The following is a 22,740-nucleotide window of genomic DNA, read 5'->3' on the forward strand; positions in this document are numbered from 1 at the left end:
ATATAAATAGTATAGCTTACTTTAATTTTTAATAAAATATATTTAAATTAAAGGATTTATTTAAGCTTAATTATATTTATTTATTATTATAAAACATTTTTATTTTATTTATTAAAGTCTTTTTAAATTTTATAAAAGTATCTTTATTATTTAGTTATATATATATACTTTATATATAAAAGGATTTATATATTTAAATATATAATACTTATATTTAATAAAAGTAGAATTTTTATAAAATAAAATTATATAATTTAATTATTATTTAAATAATATATATTTTATTTTAATAATATTATATAATAATATTATTTAATAATAGTTTATATTAATATTTTATATAATTAAAGGTAAAAATAAATAATAATATAAAAAAATAGATATAATAAAATATTTATATATTTAATAAACTATATATAATAATTAGGAATACTTAGAATATTAATTAAAAAATTAAATAGTTATATATTAAATATTGTTTTAAAACTATTATAATATAATAATTGTTAAAAGTAATAAATTTTAAATAAATATTAAGTCTTTAATAAATTTATAACTTAAAGGTTATAAATTAAAATAATATTAAAAGAATAATTTAATTTAACTTTAAGGGCTTTTTTATTTTATATTAAATTAATAAAAATATTTAGTATAATTATAATTAAAATAAAAAAGCCTATTTTTTAATAAGTATTAAATTAATTTTAATTATATATTAATAGTAATAGTATTTTAATTATTAATTTATTTATTTTAAGTAAAAGGAATTTAGTAATAATAGTATTATTAAAGGTAATAAATATAAAGAAAGAAAGAGATAGAAAAGAATATAAAAGAAAGAGTTATTATAATTATATTAATAGGTATAATTATATTCTACTTAGTAGTATAAAGGTATATAATATATTTTAATTTTTTTTATTATAATAAAGTTTAGTAAATAAATAAAAAAGGAGAATTAAATAGGTTGTTTAATATTTAATATTTACTTATTTATTAAAAAGGTTAGCTAACTAATAAAAGTAATTATAAGTTATATGTTATACTTTTAATTAAGGTATTACTTTAAATATAAATAGTTATTAATAAGGAAATTAAATAGATAAATTTTAAATTTTTAAAGATATTAATTTATTTTATAAGGTATTTATTAAAAATATAAGTAAAGTTTAATAAAAGAAGGTTTATAAATAAATTTTAAATCTTTTAAAGTATAATAAAGTATATAAAGTAATAAAAAAGGTTTAAGGACTTTATTAATATATATTTAATTATTTTTTTATTAAATTAATAGCTTTATAATAGGTAAATATAAAACTTTATTATATTTAATTATATTATTATTATTAAAGTATTAATATAATTATATTATAGTAAGAACTTATAAAGAATTTAATTATTTTAAAATAATTAATTATCTCTTTATACCTTACTATTTATAGTTATTTAAAATAACTATTAATTAGTTAGTATATGTTATTATATATATATATATAAAAGTAGTTTATTAGTTAAGTTAAATTATATAAAAGGAGGAAGTTAGGTTTAAGGGTTAATTATAAATTCTTATTATAGTCTATTAATTAGGGTTATATAATCAAACTATTTATTAGTTATAATTATCTTTATTCTATAATATTAATATTATATATTAAAAAAAATAAAAATTAAAAATATTAAAAATTAATAAAATAATATTATAAAAGAAATTTAAATATTTATTATATTTTATATTAAATTAATTAAGATTATTTTATTTTATATTATTTATATAATATTATTTTAAAAATTTTAAAATAAAAGTTTTATTTTTTTCTTTTTTAAATTAAAACTATTTTATAAAGTATTATATATTAAAGCTTTATATAAATTATTATAAATATATTTATATTTACTTAAAGTTCTATAATAAAATTCTATTTTATTTAAATCTATTCTTAATTATTTATTAAAATTTTCTTTTATTAACTTAATAAATATTTAAATTAAAAACTATCTTTAATTAGTTTTTTAAATTCTAACTATATAATATACTTTATTAATAATTTACTATCTACTTAAAATATTTATAAACTAAATACCTTTAATAATTAATTATTAAATTAAATAATTTAATTTAAATATAAAAATATAAATAAATATTAATTTTTAATATTAATAATATATTCTTTTAAATTTAATAAAATAATAATACTTTTAAAGTATTAAAGTTATAATATAATATTTATTATTATAAAAATATTAAAATAATTATATCTTAAATAATAAAATATATATTAATAAAGTTATTAAATATTTATAAATAAAGCTGAATAATATTTATTTAAGTATTTAAAACTATAGTAAACTACTTATAGATTAATAATATAAAATATTATAAAAATAAAATAAATTATGTATTTATAATATACTAATATTCTATAGTTTTAATCTTTATTAAATATACTTTACCTTATTATAATACTTTATTTAATTAAATTTATTTAAATATTCTTATAAATAAAATATTATAAATTAATATAAAGAAAATTATAACTTATTATATTTTAATTAGTTATATTTTAATATAAACTTAACTTATTTAAATATATATAAATATAAACTATTTTATTTTTTAAATAAACTATATTTAATAAAATAATTAAATTAAATATTATTTTATAATTATATTTTAATTTTAAATTAAATAATTATTTATAATAAAATAATATAATTTAAATATTTATAAATTATATAATATTATTAATATTTAAATATATTTTAATTAAAAGTTTTATAATAATTTTCTAAATAAAACTTTTATTAAATATAAAAGGTATATTCTTATAAATATTAATTAACTTATTATTTTATAATATATTTAATATATTAATTTAATATATTTTTAACTTTTATATTTAATTATAATAATACTTTTATTATAATAATTACTTTTTAACTTAATATTATATTATAATATTATAAATTAATAAATATAATATTTATTAAATTATTATTTTATTAATTTTAAGTTTATTATTATATAAATAGTTAATATATAGTTTAATATTTATATTATAATTCTTTTATATAATATAATATATATATTATAATTATAAAACTATTTATTTTAATATTATTTAAATAAAATATTTTTATTTTATATATTATATTATAAAAGTAAATAACTTCTTTATATAAAGTTATTAAAAAATCTTTATTAATATAAAAGTAAAAGTTATTAATATAAACTAATTTTATAAATTATATTTAAAAGCTTATAAATTTTTAAAAAATAAATACCTTTTAAATTAATTAATAAGTTTATTTAATATATTTCTATATTTAAATATTTAATTAAATTTATTTAACTTAATATTATATTTAAATATATTTTTAAATTATTTTTATATAATTAATTTTCTATAAATAATATTTAAAATATTTTTAATAACTTTTAATAATAAAACTAATTTTATATTATACTTTTATTATAAAATTAATATAAAAAAATATATTTATTTATTATAATTTTTATTTATATATTATTATGTTTATATTTATATTTATAATTTTATTTCTTTTAAATATAATAAAATTTAAACTTTTATAACTTTTATTAAAATAAATTAATTAAAGTTTAATAATATTAATAAAATTAATTATTTTATTTATATTAACTTTTATATTTAAAGTATTCTTTATATTTTTAATTATTTAAAACTAATTTTTAAAAAACCTTTTTAAACTTTCCTTAAAGGAAAATAAGAATTTAAGTTATAAAATTAAATATTTATACTTAAAGTATATATATATTTATTATTAATATTTAAGATACTTCTTTAAACCCTCCTTAAAACCCTCTTTAAAACCCTTTTTAGTTATTTAGTAAAATTAGAATTTAGGCTACGAAAAGGTCGTATATAGCTATTAGGAGGGCGTACAAGCCTCCACAAGAGAATTCGCAGTTCTGTGGCGCTTCCGCAAGATCACGAATCTCCCAGCTGAAAAGTTCTCTGAGGCGGGGGTTAGCATGGGTCATGACAATAATATACGTCTCGAGGCACAGCGATGGGTCTGACAGGGGCGCTGGCTCAGCAAACCAGACAAGCTCTTCCGAGTTGGTGATCAGCCCACCAGGGTGGCCCGGAGGCAGCCTCGCGCTCATTTGCCATCGGTTGAATCTCGTTCCGCCCAAAAAGTCGGGACTCGGCTCCAATCTCGAGCTTAGTCGAGGCCCATTGTACAACACAGTGACGTTGTAGCTGCGGCGGTTGAAGAGGGCGGCCTCGAGGATCTCGATCCAACCCGGCATTGCAGCGCTAGGTACATGTATCAAGCTCGCCCCGGGTTTCAGCCTTGCAATCTCATGGCGTGTGGCGCCATCGGGCACACAGAAGCAAACAACATCCTGTGGGCGATCCCTCGATGTTGGACAGTCTTGACCCCCCGGGGCATTCCGAGGGTGATGTTCCAATCTTTGTGCGTTTCGAGAGCTGGAACCCTTCTTTGATGAAGTCCTGCGCTTCTCCACCTCCTCCCACTCACGTTCCACCCTTCGCTTGCTCTCAAATAGAAGTGCACGGATCACCAAACTAGCAAGCACGATGATTGACTTGCCAGATCCCATTGCAGACGCCAGTAACCCCCCAGCAAGGCCTGTCGTATCATATTGGAATAGAATCTGACATGCTCGAACAAATTGATGGGGTGTGATCGCCAGTGCGCAGTGCCGGAAGTGGATGGAGCGTTCGTTTGCGGAGTGTTGCCTGTAGTCAATATGTGGGAAAAGCTGTGCGAATCTTTGGAACAACCGTGCCTGGTCATGGTCGATATCAGCTTGTGGCTCAGGCCTTTGGCCCGTTGTGGCCAGTAAACTCGTTAGGTAGTCCTCTTCATCGAACGTGGATGCCAGTTCCGTCAGCACAGTATGCTGCTCTGGGAATTCACGTGGAGACACGATATCCTTCACTGTACCGGCGACATTTTTGACAGCGATCGTGAGCTTGCTGACAGCCTTCTTGCCACTCTCGAATGTTTTGGTCCTTTTTGGCTGGACCCGAAGCATCGGGTCACCTGGAGAGGTGGCATAGGCGCGATTTGGCTCAGGCCCGGTAGTAGCCTCCAGCCCCCGAGGCACCGAGTTTTCGGGATAGGTGGGATAGGTATGATCTGGCTCAGGCCCAGTAGGAGCTTCCGGAATGTGCGAGGGTGAAACGCCCCCTTTAAGGTTGTCAGGGAAAAATGGCACATTAAAATCCTCTCGGAAGTGGCCTGCCCTAGGCACGTAATCCGAGCGTCTAAATTCAGTAAAGAGGTAAAGAACAGGACAGTCCAACGGATACTTTTGGAATAGATTAAAGTGGTCCAGTATTGCATTATATCTCCCTTTTTATATACTAAATTCTAATTTTCTTTTATTTAAGGAGGAGTCTTTAAGGAGGATAGTAGAAGATGTTTTAAAAGTTAAACTTAAATAAAGGTATCTTTTAAGTTTTAAATAGTATTATAATTAATTACCTTTAATTAATAAAGTATTATTAAATATAGTTAAATGTATTATAATAGCTTTAAACTTATTAATAGTTAGATTTATTAGGAATGTTTAAGTTATTAGAAATAACTATAATGAAAAAGTTATTATAAGATTTATAAATATTTAGATATAAGTTAATATTATTTTAGATTATTACTTTAAGAAGAAGATTACTTTAGAAAGATTATTATTACTTTAAACTACTATTTTAGAGATATTATTACTTTAAAAAGATAGAGATGTTTTAGCTTTAAATAATAGCTAATAGTGAGTTTAAATGTTTAAGATATCCCTATTAGAAGGTTTACTTTTTAAGATTAGAGGATTTTTAATAATATATTTAACTTAAATATTAAGAATAAGTATTTAAGCTTAACTATAATTTAACTTTAATATTATTTTATTTAATATATTATAGATTTTAAATAGTTTTTTTAATTTTAAGTTAAAAATATTTACTATTTTTAATAAAAGATTAATAAATATAAAATTAACTTTAAATTAGGTTAATAAAACCTTCTTTAAGTAGTAGAATTATTATATTATTTTATTTTATAATATTTATTTAGAGTATTTACTTTTAAATTTATTAAAGTTAAAGTATTAGGTTTTATACTTTTAACTATTTTAAATTTAAAGTTATTATTTAAACTTTTAAATAAGTTTTAAGGTTTAATTTTATAAGTATATATTAATAGGATTAATTTAGATTTAAAACTTAAAAACTTTATTAAAATAAAATTAAAGTATTTATAATTTATTATAATATAGAATATTATATAGCTTAATATAAATTTATAGTTTTTTTATTTAAGTTAATTATATTTAATTATTATTTAAGTAGAAATTAAGTAGTTTAAGAATTTTCTATTAAAAATACTATTTTAACTTTAAAATTAACTATATATATAAGTATATAAAAATATAAGTAGCCTTTATATATTAAGGGAAAGAGTAGGGGGTTTTATTTAAGACTTTATTTAACTTTAAGTTGAGGGAAGTGGCCTTTTTTTAGTCCCTCTTAGAATTAAATTTATAAGGATTAACTTATTTATAACTCTTTTAAAAGGGTATTCTTTATATATTATTACTTTTTTAATTACTATTAAAGGAGTAAAGTTAGGATAAAGTTTTTAACTTTATATTATTAATATTATTATTTAGTATTTATAAGTTTTATATAATAATAAATTAATAATATAGAGAATTTATTAAAGATTTTAAGTAATATTTTTAAATATAATAAGTTTTATTTAAATATATTAATATATTTTAATTAGGTTAAGAAGTTAATATATATTTATATATTTTATTTAAATAAGATATTATAATTTATATATTTAGTTATTAAATTAATTATTAAAATCCTTCTTTTAATATAAGTATTAAAAATATATATAAAACGTTTAATATTAAAATTATTAATAATATCTTATTAAAAGTATAGTATTTAACTTTTTTACTTAAAATTAATATATTATTTTAATTTTACTATTTAAGATATTATTTATATTTTAAGGGTTATTATATATAATTATATTATTAATTTTAGGTTAATTTTTAAGGTTTAATATAAAGGAATAAAACTTATAAAGACTTTTAAAATAGCCTTAAAAAAATATTTTAAGATATATTTTAAATATTAATTTTAACTTTATAAAATAGGTATTTTATTTATATAGGAGGGTATTTTTACCTTTATTATAAGGGTACTTTTATAGCTATAATAATTAATAAGTTACCTTAATATTTAAGTTGTTTTTATAATTTAAAGAATAAGGTAGTAAAATAAGATTAATAGCCTTAAGAATTTATTAAAGTTTAATTAAGAATATATATTATAAAATAATTTAATTTAAAATATTATTAGAATCTAAATTTTTAAAGATAATATTATTAAAAGATTATAAAATAAATAGATAGTTATTTTTATTAAAGAATATTAAGATATAAAATAAAAGCTTTTTATAATAACTTTATTAATAGACTATTAAACTAATTTATAGGAATTAGATTAGAATATAAATTTAGAATTATATATAACTTATATAATACTATTAACTTATATATTAACTTATTATAAATTTTTATACTTTTAATAGATATAAGGTTTTTATTATTAAGCTAGATAAGTTAGAACTTAGATTTATTTATTATTATTTATTAAAGAATCTTTATATTATATTAACCTCTTTAAATATATTAAAGAGTTATTACCCTCTTATAATATTTATTTTATTATTTTTAAATATACTCTTTAAAGAGATTATAAGGAACTATAATATATTTATTATACTTTATATAATATTACCTATCTTTAAGTATACTATTTTTCTAGCTTTATACTTAAAGGTAATATTATTAAATAAATATTTTAAACTTAAAGATAAGTTTTAAATTACCCTAACTAAATATAGGAAGCTTTTTATTTAAAGGTAAATAAACTTAAGGAGACTATTTTATTTTAATATTTTAACTTTAACTTTAAATTTTTAAGTTATTAACTTTAAATATTATTTTTACTATCTTTAGATTTATAATATTTATTAGAATAAAGGTTTAATTATAAAAACCTAATAAATTTAACTTAAAAGTATCTTTAATATAAAGAAAGGTTATAGAATTTTTAAAGTATTATATATAAATATAAGTTTAATTAGTTATATAACTCCCTTTAGTTAAAGAATACTTAAGGAAACTTAGTGTTTTATTATTTAATTACTTTTCTTAAACTTATAATAGATTTAATATTATTAAATAAACTAAACTTATAAAGACTAACTTTAAGTTTATATTTATATAAATAATAATAAATATAATAGAGTATATTTAAAAATACTTTTATAATTTAAATAAGGATTAATATATTAATAAAGTTATATATTTTATATAATATATTTATATAAATAGATATTATAAATATTATAACTATTTAAAAGTAAGTTTACCTTATTATATTAATTTACCTACCTATTAATACTTAAAATAGGAGTAATAATATAAGAAATATATTAAGTCTAGATATTTTATTACCTATAATAATATAGGCTTTAAGATTATATTAATTCCTAGTTATCTTTTTTTCTTATTATTTTACTAGAATAATTATAGTATTAGCTTTAAGATAAGCTTTATAGATTATCCTTTAATAGACTTAGTTAATTAGTAGGACTTAACTTATTATAATATATTATAAAATATATAGATAATAAATTAAATAGTATTTAACTTATTTTAAAAAGAGTAGAATAAGGTTTTTAAGTAGCTTAATAAGCTCCTAAGCTCTAATAATCCTATAACTATATAAGTAAGCTATAATAGTAGGAGGTTATAAAGTTTTAATAGTAATATTAATATTTTTATTAATAATATACTTAATAATTATATAAGGTAATAGTGGGGCTTTATAGCTAAGTTATTATTAAATAAGTATATAAAATATTTTTTAAAAGAAAACTTTTAGTTAATACCCCTAGATAATATATTTTTAGTAAGGGTTTATTATAATAAGGTTAGAAACTATAAAGTAAGGAAGGTAGAGGTAGGGATATAAGGGGTTCTTAACTTAGATCTTTTTAAGTATATAGGGAATATACTATTTAGTAATAGCTTAAAGTTTAATAATAAAAATATACTTTTAGATAGGTTTTTAATAGATAATAACTTTATAGTAATAGATAAGTTAATATGTGAGTATGTAGCTAAGTTTAAGGGCCTTTTAGGGTTTTAGTGGGCCTAGAATTCTATTAAGTATAGCTAATTTAATAAGAGGAGGAAGGTTAATACTTATATAGGTAATAGAAAGGATAGGAGTATTTATAGGGATTTAAATATAATTATAGCTTAAATAGAGATAGTTATTATTAATTTAATAGTAGAATAGATATATTACTTAATTTAATTTAATATTAACCTTTTATAAAACTAATTATTATACTATAAACGATAAATAAACCTTAAAGTCTTTTTTATTTATAAAAAAGGTTATTTAATATATAATAAGGGCTTTATAAAGCTATAAAAAGGGTTAATTATAAAGTTAGTTAAGTTTAATAGACTAAGAGCTCTATTTAATAGGGACCTTAATTTATTAATAAGTTTTATTTATAACGTCCTTATATATAAAACTATAATAATAGTTAAAATCTTAAATTTAAGATATATTTTTAAAGATTTAAATTATTATAAAAATTAGAGAATAATTATTAGTGTAGTATAATAAGATGGATAAGAGAATTTAGTTTAAAAAGAGTTTATTAAAGTTAAGTATATTAAAACTATAAATATAGCTAGATATATAAAAATATTAGAGAAAGTAAAGAGGTATTAGTAATAAGACTATATAATAGAGTAGTTTATTTAAGTATAGTTAGATTAATAAATATTTATTTAAGTTTAATTAAATTTATAAGTAGGTTTATCTTATTTATAGTGTTAATTAAAGGGTGTTTTAGGTTTATAACTTTAAGTGAATATACTTATTATATAGTTTAAAGAAGCTAAATATTTATGTTGTTAATTCTTGTTATATTATATGTTGGTGGGTATTAGAGATAGTTATTAGGGTTATTATTTATATTAGAAACCCTTTATTTATAAAACTAATTTTAAGTATATTTAGAGAGGAGAAAATATTAACTTTTAAGTAGTTAAATAGCTTTTTAGTAACTTTTTAATAATAATAAACTTATAAAGAAAAAATAAACTTATAATAAAGAAATAAATTTATAAAAGGACTTATAAAAGGGAAAAGGGTTGTAAACTTTAAAGGTACCTTTTTTTATATAAAAAGAGAAGGAGTATTTCCTTTTTCCCTTCCCTTTTCTTCCTTTCTTTCTTTCTTCCTTTAACTCTAATACTAACTTCTTTACCTTCCTCCTTTAAGTTAATTAGTTAAAATTCTATATTTAAAGATTTAAAAATAGGGTTATTAAAAGTAGGGTTATTAAAAGTAGGGTTATTAGAAATAGAGTTATTAGAAGTAGGTTAATAGAAGTTAAGAACTTAAAAAAGATCTAATAGGAAGGAGAAGGGAGGAATTCTTTCTTAGTTAGTTAAGGTATTTAAGTAGAAGACTAATTATAGAGGAATAAAGAAAGAGTTATTTAAAAGGAAGAAACTTTTTTAATAAGTTTATTTTTATTTTTATAACCCCCTTTTCTTTAAGATTATTTTTAGCCTTTAAAATAACTTTATAATTTTTAAATAATTATTTAAATTTAATAATATAAATTATTATAATTATTAAATTAAAATAAATATTATAGTAATAGCTTTAAAGGGAGAGAAGTAGTATAATAATTAAGAGGTTATTAGAAAGGTATAGGTATTTATAGTGACTATTTTTAATACTTATTAATGTATAGTATAATGTGATGGAGGTGCTTTATATATTAGTTATAGTTGATTTAAACTTATTTAAGAGGCTGTGTGTAAGGCTTATAAGTTTAGATTGTTAGTTAGTAAGTTTAATAAGATATAAAAGTAAGTATAAAGTATTTAGATATTTATTAGTAAATTATTTTTTATTAATTTATATTTTAAAGTATTAAAATTATTTATTAATATTATAAAATTATTATTTAAATATTATTTATTCCTTATAATTAGTTTAATTTATTAGAAGTATATATATAAAGGTAGTATTTATAGTTTTTTTTATATTTATTATTAGAGGTTAGTTACTTTATAGTTTATTAAGGTTTAAATTTATTATTAAAATAGAATTTAGTTTATAATATTATAAGTTTAGCTTAAATTTAATAAGAAGGGTTAGTTTAAAAGTTTTTATTAATTTAGTACTTTTATTATAAAGAAATTTATATTATAATCTTTTAATTATATTTTTAATTTAAGTTTATTAATAAGTTAGAATATTTAGAATTTTAATAAGAATTATATATATATTTTAATATTAAAATTATAAAGTTATATAATAGTAAGTTTTAATATAGTTTTAAATTATTATTTTTATTTAAAGTTAACTTTTATTATTTAATTATTTAATATAATATAGTTATTTTATAATATTATCTAACTTATTATATTAAATATATATGAAATTATAGTTTTATATTAATATTTATATTTAAAATAGGTAGTTTAAAATATTATTTAATAATAGTTTATTATAATTTATTATTTTATATTATTATATTTATAGTTAAAATAATTTTATTTTAATTATATTATATATTATTTTTAATAGAAAAAGGTAATTATTAATAGGATATTTATAGGATTTTATACTTTTATTTTTATTTTTATTTATTATTTATATTCTTATTTTATTATTTTTATTTATTTTTATTTTTATTTTTATTTTTATTCTTTTACTTTATTAGAATATTATTTATTATTAGATTTAAAATAGTAGATAGTCTAATAGTAACTTTAGTTTATATAATAATTAAATAAATTTTTAATAATAAAATTTTATTATTAATTTTTATTCTTATTTTATAAAGTTAGTTTTTTTAAAATTAATATTATTAAATATAGCTTTAAGTAGTCCTTTTAGTCTTTTAGTTTCTTTAATATTTTTATAATTTTAAATAACTTTATATAAATTTCTTAAAACCTTTATAGAGGACTTATAAAATAGTTTTTATAATATATTTATTTATTTATTTAGATTTTAAAAGGTTTATAATAAAGTTTTTAAAGGTTTTATTAATATTTATATTAATAAATTAGTAGTAAAAGTTTAAATATTAGTTTTATTAAATATAAATAAATAGCCTTATAAATAGTTCCTTAAGATTTTAAGAGTTTAGTTAGTTATTATTAGTTATTATTATTTATTTTAAGATTAATAGAGGATTTAAATATAGGTTTTCTTTTATAGATAGTATTTTTATATATATTTATTAGGAGTTATTTATTTATAAATTTATATTAAAAGTATTTATATGATTTTAATATATTATTTTATAATTTATATAAAGAATACTATTATTAAAATTATAATTATTAAATATTAAAATATTTATTTATATATTATTTAATAAATTAGTTTTTAGTTTAATAATTAGAAAATAGTTTATAAAAGATTATTAATAATAAATATATAAGTATAATTTATTTTAGTTATTAAAAAGGAATTATATTTTTATTTTAATTATAACTTTTATTAAAGTTAATAAAAAATAGATTATTATTTTATATATTATTTTATTTTATATATACTTATATAAAATATAATATATAAATTTATTATTTATTATACTTTATATTACTTTTATTTTAAAGTTAGTTTTATAAAATATAATATAAATAGTTAACTTTATATTTATATATAAGTTATTAAGTTAGTTTTAATATTATATAGTTATAATTTAAGTTTTTTTATTCTACCTTATTATTTATAATATTTATAAAGTTTATACTTTTTTAATATCCTTTAATTTATTCTTTTAATTACTTTTATTATATTTAACCTTTTATATTATAATAAGAATATTAGGTATTATTAATCTTTATAACTTTTAAATAGTTAATTTAATAACTTTAAAATTAATAGATTTTAATATTTAATATTTACTTTTTTATTTTTATTTAAAATTAATAATTATTTAAAATATTTAATAATTAAAGTTTATTAATAAAATATAATATATAATATATAATATATAATATATAATATATAATATATGTTTATTTATTTTTATTATTATTTATTTTATAATAACTATTTTTTTAAAATTTATTATTTTTACTTTAATTTTAATATAATATCTTTTATTTTATTAATTTTAATTTATTTAATTTTATATTATATATAATTATTTTATATATTATATATATAATTTAAAATAAAATTATAAATATTTTAAGTATTTATTTAAACTTAATTATATTAATATTTTATAATTTATATTATATTTATATATAATATATATAAATATATTTATTTAAGTAAATTTTTAATAATTTTTAAAGTAAGAATTAATAGTTTTAAAATTAAATTTAATAATATAAAACGTTATTATAATTAAATATTTTATTTTACTTATAATAAATTATTAATTTTTAACTATTTAAATATAATTTATATAAAATAAATTTTATTAAAATATATTTATAAAATTAAAGCTTATTATAAACTTTAAACTATAATTAAGTTTTATTTTAAATTTAATTTTTAATAATATAATAAATATATAGTATTTAATTTTAAGTTTTAATTTTAAAACTTAATTAAATATTAATTAAAATAAAATAATAATAATAAGTTTTAATATTTATTATATATTTTTTTTAATAATAATAGAGAATAATTTATTAAAATAAATAATTTTAAATTAATAATTATAAATAAATAACTTTATTAAATAATTAATAAATTATAATAAATAATAAATAAATATTAAAATAAAAGGAAATATATAAGTATAGTTAAAGTATTAATTATAAAACTTATAAATATAATTTTAATTAATAATAGTAGAAGTAATTTTTAAGTTTACTTTTATTATATATTTTTTATTAAATTATAAAAGAAATTATAATTTATAATTTTTAATTATTATTTTATTTATTTTAATTTATTATTATTAAAGTTTTAAAACCTTTTTAATAATATTTTTTTTTAATTAAATATTTTTTATATTTATTAAAGTTTATTTATTTTTTAATAACTATTAATAATATTAATTTATATAATTTTTATATTAATTATTAAAATATAAATATTTAATAGTTATAAATAGTTAATAATATTTATAATATTTTAACTATTATAAATAATAATAAATTATTTTTAAAAAATAAGTTAATTATTTATTTAATAGTTTATAATTATAATATTCTTTAAATTTATTAAAATATTATTAATATTATTAAACTTATTATTAAACTTAATAAGATTTAATAAAGAATTAAATTATTATAAAATTTTAAACTTATATTTATTAAAAATTAAATATAATATACTTTATTTTATTATTTAATTTATTTAAAATATTTAAAAAAGTAAATTAGTATTATTAAAGTTTAATATATTTTTTTATATTATTAAATTAATTATTATTAAATAATAATATATTATTTTTATTAAAATAAAATAATAATTATATAAATAACTTTTATTCTTATTATTTAATAATTTTAATTATAATTACTTTATATAACTCTTTTTTATTTTAACTTTTATAATTATTATTATTTTAATAATTATTAAATTATTATATTATTATTAAACTTTTAATATTATAAATAATTAATTTATATATATTTTTATTAATTTTTAAATTTTTAATTTTATAAATTTTATTTAAATTTTAATTTCTTTATAATTTAAAGTAATTTTAATTAATTATATATTAATTTTTAATATTTTTATTATTTATATTAATTAAAATAAAGTAAGTTTAAATATTTTAATAATTATTTAAAATTTTTTTTATTAATAAAATTATTAATTTTTATAATTTTACTATTTATTTTAATTTATTTAATAATATATATAATTTTATTTTAATTATAGTTTTAAATTTATTTAATAATAAGTATAATATTATTATATTATTTTATAATTATAATCTTTATTACTTTTAAAGTATTAATTTAATAATTATTATAAATTATAAATATATAATAATATTATAAACTTAATATAAAATATTATTTTAATAATTTTAAATTTAATAAAATTATTTATAAAATTTTAAATTTATTAAAATATTTTAAATATTATTTTAATAAATAATAATTATAATAATAAAATATGAATAATATAAAGTATAATTAAAAATATATATAAATAAATAATTAATAGCTTTATTTATTTTATATATAAATATTAAACTTAAAATAATAATTAATTTTACCTTTAAAATAATATAAACTTTAAAGATATTAAAATTAAAAACTTTTAAAATTTATTTATATTATTAAGTTTATAATTAATAAAAAATATTTATTATATATATTATTTATTAAAATAAGTTAGTTTTAATATATTTATTTTAAAAGTAAAAAAGATAATAAATATTTATTTATATAAAGGTTTATTTTATTAATTAATATTATAGTTTTTTTATTATATAAAGTTTTATAGTTAATAAATTTAAATACTTTATTTAAATATAAATATTTAAAATAAATAATTTTTATTATTTTATTATTATATTTGGTAATTTAAAATAAATAAAATAAGAGTAATTTTTATAGTTTTATTATTAGATTAAAAGGGTAATTTAAAAATAAAATAAATATATTAAATTAAAATAATATTAAAAAATAAATTATAATATTTTAATTTATTTATTTTATTTTATTATTATTTATATTTTATTATATTTAATTATAAAAATATAATAGTTTTTATTTAATTATAAATTAAGTTTTTAAAGTTAAAAATATATATATAATAGTATTAATATATTTTATTAGTTTTATTATAAACTATATATAAAGTTTAATATAAATAAAGTATTTATTAAGGTTATTAAATTTATATTTATAGTTTAAATAGTTTAATATTTTATTTTTATTTTTTATTATATAGTTAATTATATATTATTTATTTTAATTTAATATTTATAATTATATATTTATATTAAATATATATATAGAATTAAAAGAGAAATATTACTATTTAATAAGTAATTAAAGTATTATTAAGTTTTTATTATATATATATGATTTTTAATTATATTATTAATAATATTAATATATAATTATTAATATTAAATTATATTAGTTTAATTAAATATAATTTTTCTAAAAAATAATTTATATATTAAATTTATTATTATTTTAAATTTTTAAATTAGTTAATTATAAAATTATTTATATTTATTATTATATATTTAAATAAAATATAGTAAAATAAAAAATATAAATATTAATTATATATAAATTAGTTTATATATTTTAAGGTTATTTATATTTTTATTATTTTATTATTTTTTAAAATAATTATTAATATTAAAATAAATTAATTTATTATTATTAAATTAAATATTATTATTTTTAAATTTATATTAATTTATTTAATATTATTTTATTATAAGAAGAATTTATTATAAATATTTTAATTATTCTTTTAATAATTTTTTAAATATATTTTATTTAAAGTTAATTATTTAATAATATAAAATTAATTTTAATAAGTTTAAATAATTATATTTTTATTTATAAAATATTATAGTTATTTATAATTATAAAATATATTTAAGTTATAAAGTTAAATTATTATTATAATTATTTTTTATATAAAATTATATTTTATTATATAAAATAATAAATAATATATTTTAATTAAAAAGTAATAAAGTAATTATAATAAACTATTTATTAAAAGATATATTAATAAGTTTTTATTATAAAATAATATATTTTAATTAAATAAATATATAAAAATATATAAATAAAGTATTTTAAATAAATATTAATATAATTATTAATTTTATAATTATTTTATTTATTATAATAAATAATAAATATAATTTTTATTTTTAATTTTTTATAATAATATTTATATTTATTTTAAAATTAAATTTTATTATAAATAAATAATTAATTATAATAATAAAAATAGTTAGTTATTATTATTATATTAAATTTTATATTTTAATAAAATAAAAATATAGGATAAATATATAAATATAAATAATAGTTTTAATTAAAAATATAAATTTTTTATTAATTTATATAAAAATTATAGTTTATTTAATATTATATAAGTTTAAACTATTTAATAATAATTTATTAAAGAATTAATTAAAAGATAATAAATATAAACTTTATAAAGTTTAAGGAAATATACTAACTAAAGGGTTTAATTATAAAAGTTGTTTATAAATAGATTTATAAAATATATTTTTTTATTAATTTATTAACTTTTAATATAGCTAATTTTTTTAAGTTAAAGTAAATTATAAAATATAAATTATATTATTATATAGTAATAATAATTAAAATTTTAAATTTATAATAAAATAAAGTTAAATATTACTTTAATTATTTATATAATTAATATTATTATTATTAATTAATTATAAATATATATTTTAATAAAAGTAACATTTTATAAAAGGTTAAAATAAATATAATTATTTTTTTAAAATTATTTTATTATATTAATATTTTAAATTATTTATAACTTTAAAAGTTAATAATTAATAAAATAATAATTTAAATATTAATTATAAGCTTTATAGGTTATAAAATAAATAATATATATATAATATAAATACCTTTAAAATATTAAAATAGTTTTTATAATATAAATTATTTTTTTATAACTATTTTATATATATTTTATTTAAATTATTATAATTTATTAATAATAAATTTTATTTTATTATTAATTATTAATTTTAATATAGTTATTAAAAGTTTTAATATTTATTTTTATATTATTAGAGTTTTTATTATTAATATTTAATTTATATATTATTATTAAATTAATTATTTATAATAAAATAGTTTAATTTATTTTTATATTTTATATTAAATATTATAAACTTTAAATATAATATATTTATATTAATTATTAAATAATATATAAATTATTATTTTTATTAAAATATTTATAAAAGTATAAAAAAGTTAAATTATAAAATTAATATTTTATTTTTTATTTTTACTTTTAAAATAATTTAAATAATTAATTATATAAATAAAAAATTATTTTATTTTAAGTAATTTTAATTAATTTTAAAATTAAATTTTTCCTTTAAAATTTATAATTTATTTAAATTTTAAATTATAAATTTAAATTAAACTTTAAAAAATAAAGAATATTATTAAATAAAAGTTTAGAAGTTTTATTAATTTATAAGTAAATAGTTTTTATTTTTTTATTTCTTTTAATATATTTTAATTAAAACTTTATATTATATTTATATTTATAATTTTTTTCTTTTAAATTTTTAAAATTTATTTTAAATCTTTATATTTAGTTAATATTTTATTTATTTTATTAATATTTTAAATTAGATTAAATTTATATAATAATAAAAGTTTTTAAAGTTAGAAGGATTTATATTATAATATTTATAGTTTTTTAATTTTAATAAAAGTATTATTTAATAAATAATTTAATTATTATAGTTTTATTATAAAGTTTATATTTAATATTATTAAATTATATTTTTATTATAATCTTATTAAAATAAAAATTATTAAATATTATAAATTAAATAATTTTAAATATAAAAAAGTTTAATATTTAATAGAAGTAGAATAATAAAAATAAAAAATATTTAATTAAAGTATTATAATTTAAAAATATATTTATTTTAATTATAATTAATTTAAATTAAATAAAGTTAAATATAAATATATATTATATTATTAAAGGTTTAAATTAATTATTATAATTAATATTAATAAGTTTTTTAGAAATTAAAATATTTTATTATTAATTTTTATTATTATTTAATTAAGTTTAAGATATAATTTAATAAAATTAATATAGTTATAAAGCTTTTTTAAAGGTAAATATTATAATAAATTATATCTATTATAATAAAAGGCTTTATATATATTAGAAAATAATTATAAAGTTTATATTAATATTATATAAATTAATTAAAATAAATAAAATAAATAAAATATAAAACTTAAAATTAAATATAACTAATAATATAGTATAATTAATTATTAATATATTAATTAAATATTAATATTAATAGTTTTAAGTTTAATAGTAAGTAATATTATGTAGTTTATTAATAAAGTATAATATCTTTACTTTTTTTTAGTTTTTATTTATATTATTTTATTCTTTTTTATTTTTTATTTAATAAATAATATTAATATTATATATTATGATAAATAAAAATTAAAGGTATTAAAATTAATAAGGTAGTATTATAAAAAAGGTTTAAATATTTATTATATTTTATATTTAAATTAATTAAAATTACTTTAATTTTATATTTATTTTATAATATTATTTAAAAGAAAACTTAAAATAAAAAGTTTTATTTTTTTTTAAATTAAAATTATTTTATAAAGTATTATATATTAAAGTTTTATATAAAAATTATAAAATATATTTATATTTATTTAAAGTTTTATAATAAAATTTTATTCTATTTAAATTTATTTTTAATTATTTATTAAAGCTTTCTTTTATTAATTTAATAAATATTTAAATTAAAACTATTTTAATAAACCTTAAATTCTAATTATATAGTATATCTTATTAATAATTTACTACCTAATTTAGGTATTTATAGATTAAATAATTCTAATAATTAATTATTAAATTAAATAATTTAATTTAAGTATAGAAGGTATAAATAAATATTAGTTTTTAATATTATTATATATTTTTAAATTTATTAGGATAGTAATACCTAAGGTATTAAAGTTATAAATAGTATTTATTATTATAAAGAAATATTAAGAATAGTTATATTTTAAATAATAGAAATATATATTAATAGGGTTATTAAATATTTATAAATAGAAAGTTAAATAATATTTATTTAAATATTTAGAATTATAAAGTAAATTATTTATAAATTAATAATATATAGTATTATATAAAGATAGAGATTATAGATTTTATAATATATTAATATTTTATAGTTTAATTTATTAAAATACTTTTACCTTATTATAATATTTTATTTAATTAAGATTTATTTAAATATTTTTATAGTAAGTATTATAAATTAATATGGGTTATAGTTTATTATATTTTAATTAATTATATTTTAATATAGATTTAATTTATTTAAATATATATAATATAAACTATTTTATTTTTAAATAGATTATATTTAATAAAGTAGTTAGTTAAATATTATTTTATAATTATATTTTAGTTTTAAATTAAATAATTATTTATAATAAAAGAGTAATATAGTTTAAATATTATAGGTTATATAGGTATTATTAATATTTAGGTATATTAATTAAAAGTTTTATAATAATCTTTAAATAGATTAATTTTTAATTAATTAGTATAAAAGATATATATTTCTTTATAAACTATTAACTAACTTTATTACTTTATAATATATTTAATATATTAATTTAATATATTTAGTTTTATATTTAATTATAATAATACTTTTATTATAATAATTATTTTTAACCTTTTAATATTATATTATAATATTATAAACTAATAGATAATATCTATTAAATTACTTTTACTCTAGTTTTAAGTTTACTTTTATTTATATAAATAGTTAATATATAGTTTAATACTTTATATTATAATTTTTTTTTATATAATATAGTATATATATTATATAATTATATAAAAGTTACTTATTTTAATATTATTTAAATAAAATTAATTTTTATTTATATATTATATTATGGTAAGTAACTTCTTTATATAAGGTTATTAAAAGTTTTTATTAACTATAAGGTGGAGGTTATTAATGTGGGCTAGCTTTAACTATATTTAAGAGAGCTTAATAAGTTCTTAAAGAGTAAGTATCTTTAGGCTAATTAGTAGAGTTTATTTAATATATTTTTATATTTAGATATTTAGTTGAGTTTATTTAGTTTAATATTATATTTAAATATATCTTTTTAAGTTATTTTTTTATATAAATAGTTTATTATAAATAATATTTAAAATACTCTTTAATAGCTTTTAATAATAAAATTAATTTTATATTATACTTTTATTATAAAAGTTAATATAAAAGGTATATTTATTTATTATAATTTTTATTTATATATTATTATATTTATATTTATATTTATAACTTTTATTTTTTAAATATAATAAAATTTAAGTTTTATAATTTTTATTAAAAGTAAGTTAATTAAAATTTAATAGTATTAATAAAATTAATTATTTTATTTATATTAACTTTTATACTTAAAGTATTCTTTATATTTTAATTATTTAGAACTAATTTTTAAGAGACTTTTTTAAATTCTTTTTAAAGGAAAATAAGAATTTAAGTTATAAAATTAAATATTTATATTTATAGTATATATATATTTATTATTAATACTTAAAATACCTCTTTAAATTCTTTTTAAAACCCTTTTTAAAACCCTTTTTAGTTATTTAGTAAAATTAGAATTTAGGTTATGAAAAGGTTGTATAGAGACTTGCTGATTAGATGAGACGCGCTTAGCCGGTGTGGCCAGGTTAGAGGTGGACCAGACGGTCAAATTTGGAGTTACATTTGGATTCCGCTCACGGATCCCCTCGACGAGTGCCTCGAAGGCAAGAGGGGTAAAGCTGCTAATCTCCCCAGACCCAAGGCCTTCAAAATTGCCAAATGCTTCGACTGTGAATGCCTTGTCTTCAGGCGACATACCCGTTTGGCCAAGATCCTCGACGCACACCACGTAACTACAATCGCGCAAGGTTGCCTGCGGTGATAAAAGTTCCTGCTCAGATGGAAGTGAAGCGTCCAGAACTTTGTAAAGGTTATTCGGCAGCCTAAAAATAGGGCCATCGTTACCTTGTTCATGAGACATGGTACCCTTCGTGACAGTTTAGAGTGGAAAGCGTTGTCGACTACCACCACTTCGTGCTACTTCCTAGTACTCGTGTTCTGAGACTCTGCTGTCAAGTTTACGGCTAACGATACTTGCCCAAAAATATTGCACAAGTCAAAGGTCACCAGGACACGTGCTTGGCGTTGCTGACTTGGGAAAGACTTTTCGGTGTTGGACTTAGAAGTGCTTGGAAGTAAGTGGTTGTAGAAGGTGAGAAGAATACAGTTCCACTCAGTAGGTTGATATTAATCTTTATAGATTCCGGCGGAATTTGATCTGATTGTTCTCGAATTACCACGGCAATGATACGTGGTACCAACTAGTCATTGACCTTGTGTGATGAGACAATAATACTATAGGTAGCCCAAAGTCCCTGGCGTATTTAATGGTCGATTGTTCTGGAACAATAAGCATTGTTGAACCATCTCGGCTGGAGGCGGAGTGAGTTCAATTTACTGATTAGGGCGTTCACGGTGGGGAAACCACCATGTCCATCAATTCAGAATCGATAATCATGCTTTGATTGATCACCGTGGAGTTGTGGCAAGCAGTGGTTTGACTAAGTCCCAAAAGTACGGAAGAGCTCAGCCGTCCATCAAAGACCTTGGAATTGGAGCCATTGACGAGCTGAGCGATTGTGGCGCTGGTCTTTCAAAGATTCCGTGTTTGTCTTTGCTAGCTGATTGGGATACCCGTTGCTACCTTTGGCTTCTCCTCATGCAGGAGAGCAACTTCTCAAAGATTACCAAGGTCTTCATCATGATTGGCCCCACTTAAAGGGCATT

At 14.2% G+C, this 22,740-nt stretch overlaps 1 protein-coding gene across 1 annotated transcript; it reads right to left on the minus strand.

Moving 5' to 3' along the window:
• Positions 1 to 3,880: 3,880 nt before the first annotated feature.
• On the minus strand, positions 3,881 to 21,934 carry KVR01_006548 (uncharacterized protein; the record flags this gene model as incomplete). The annotated part of the gene is made up of 3 exons (XM_044793136.1): positions 3,881 to 4,337; positions 4,524 to 5,323; positions 21,560 to 21,934. The coding sequence occupies 3 exons, from the start codon at positions 21,932 to 21,934 to the stop codon at positions 3,881 to 3,883; spliced, it is 1,632 nt and encodes a 543-aa protein (XP_044643979.1).
• Positions 21,935 to 22,740: the final 806 nt, after the last annotated feature.

This window comes from Diaporthe batatas (assembly GCF_019321695.1).
Source record: "Diaporthe batatas strain CRI 302-4 chromosome Unknown Contig00007, whole genome shotgun sequence".
Taxonomy (NCBI): domain Eukaryota; kingdom Fungi; phylum Ascomycota; class Sordariomycetes; order Diaporthales; family Diaporthaceae; genus Diaporthe; species Diaporthe batatas.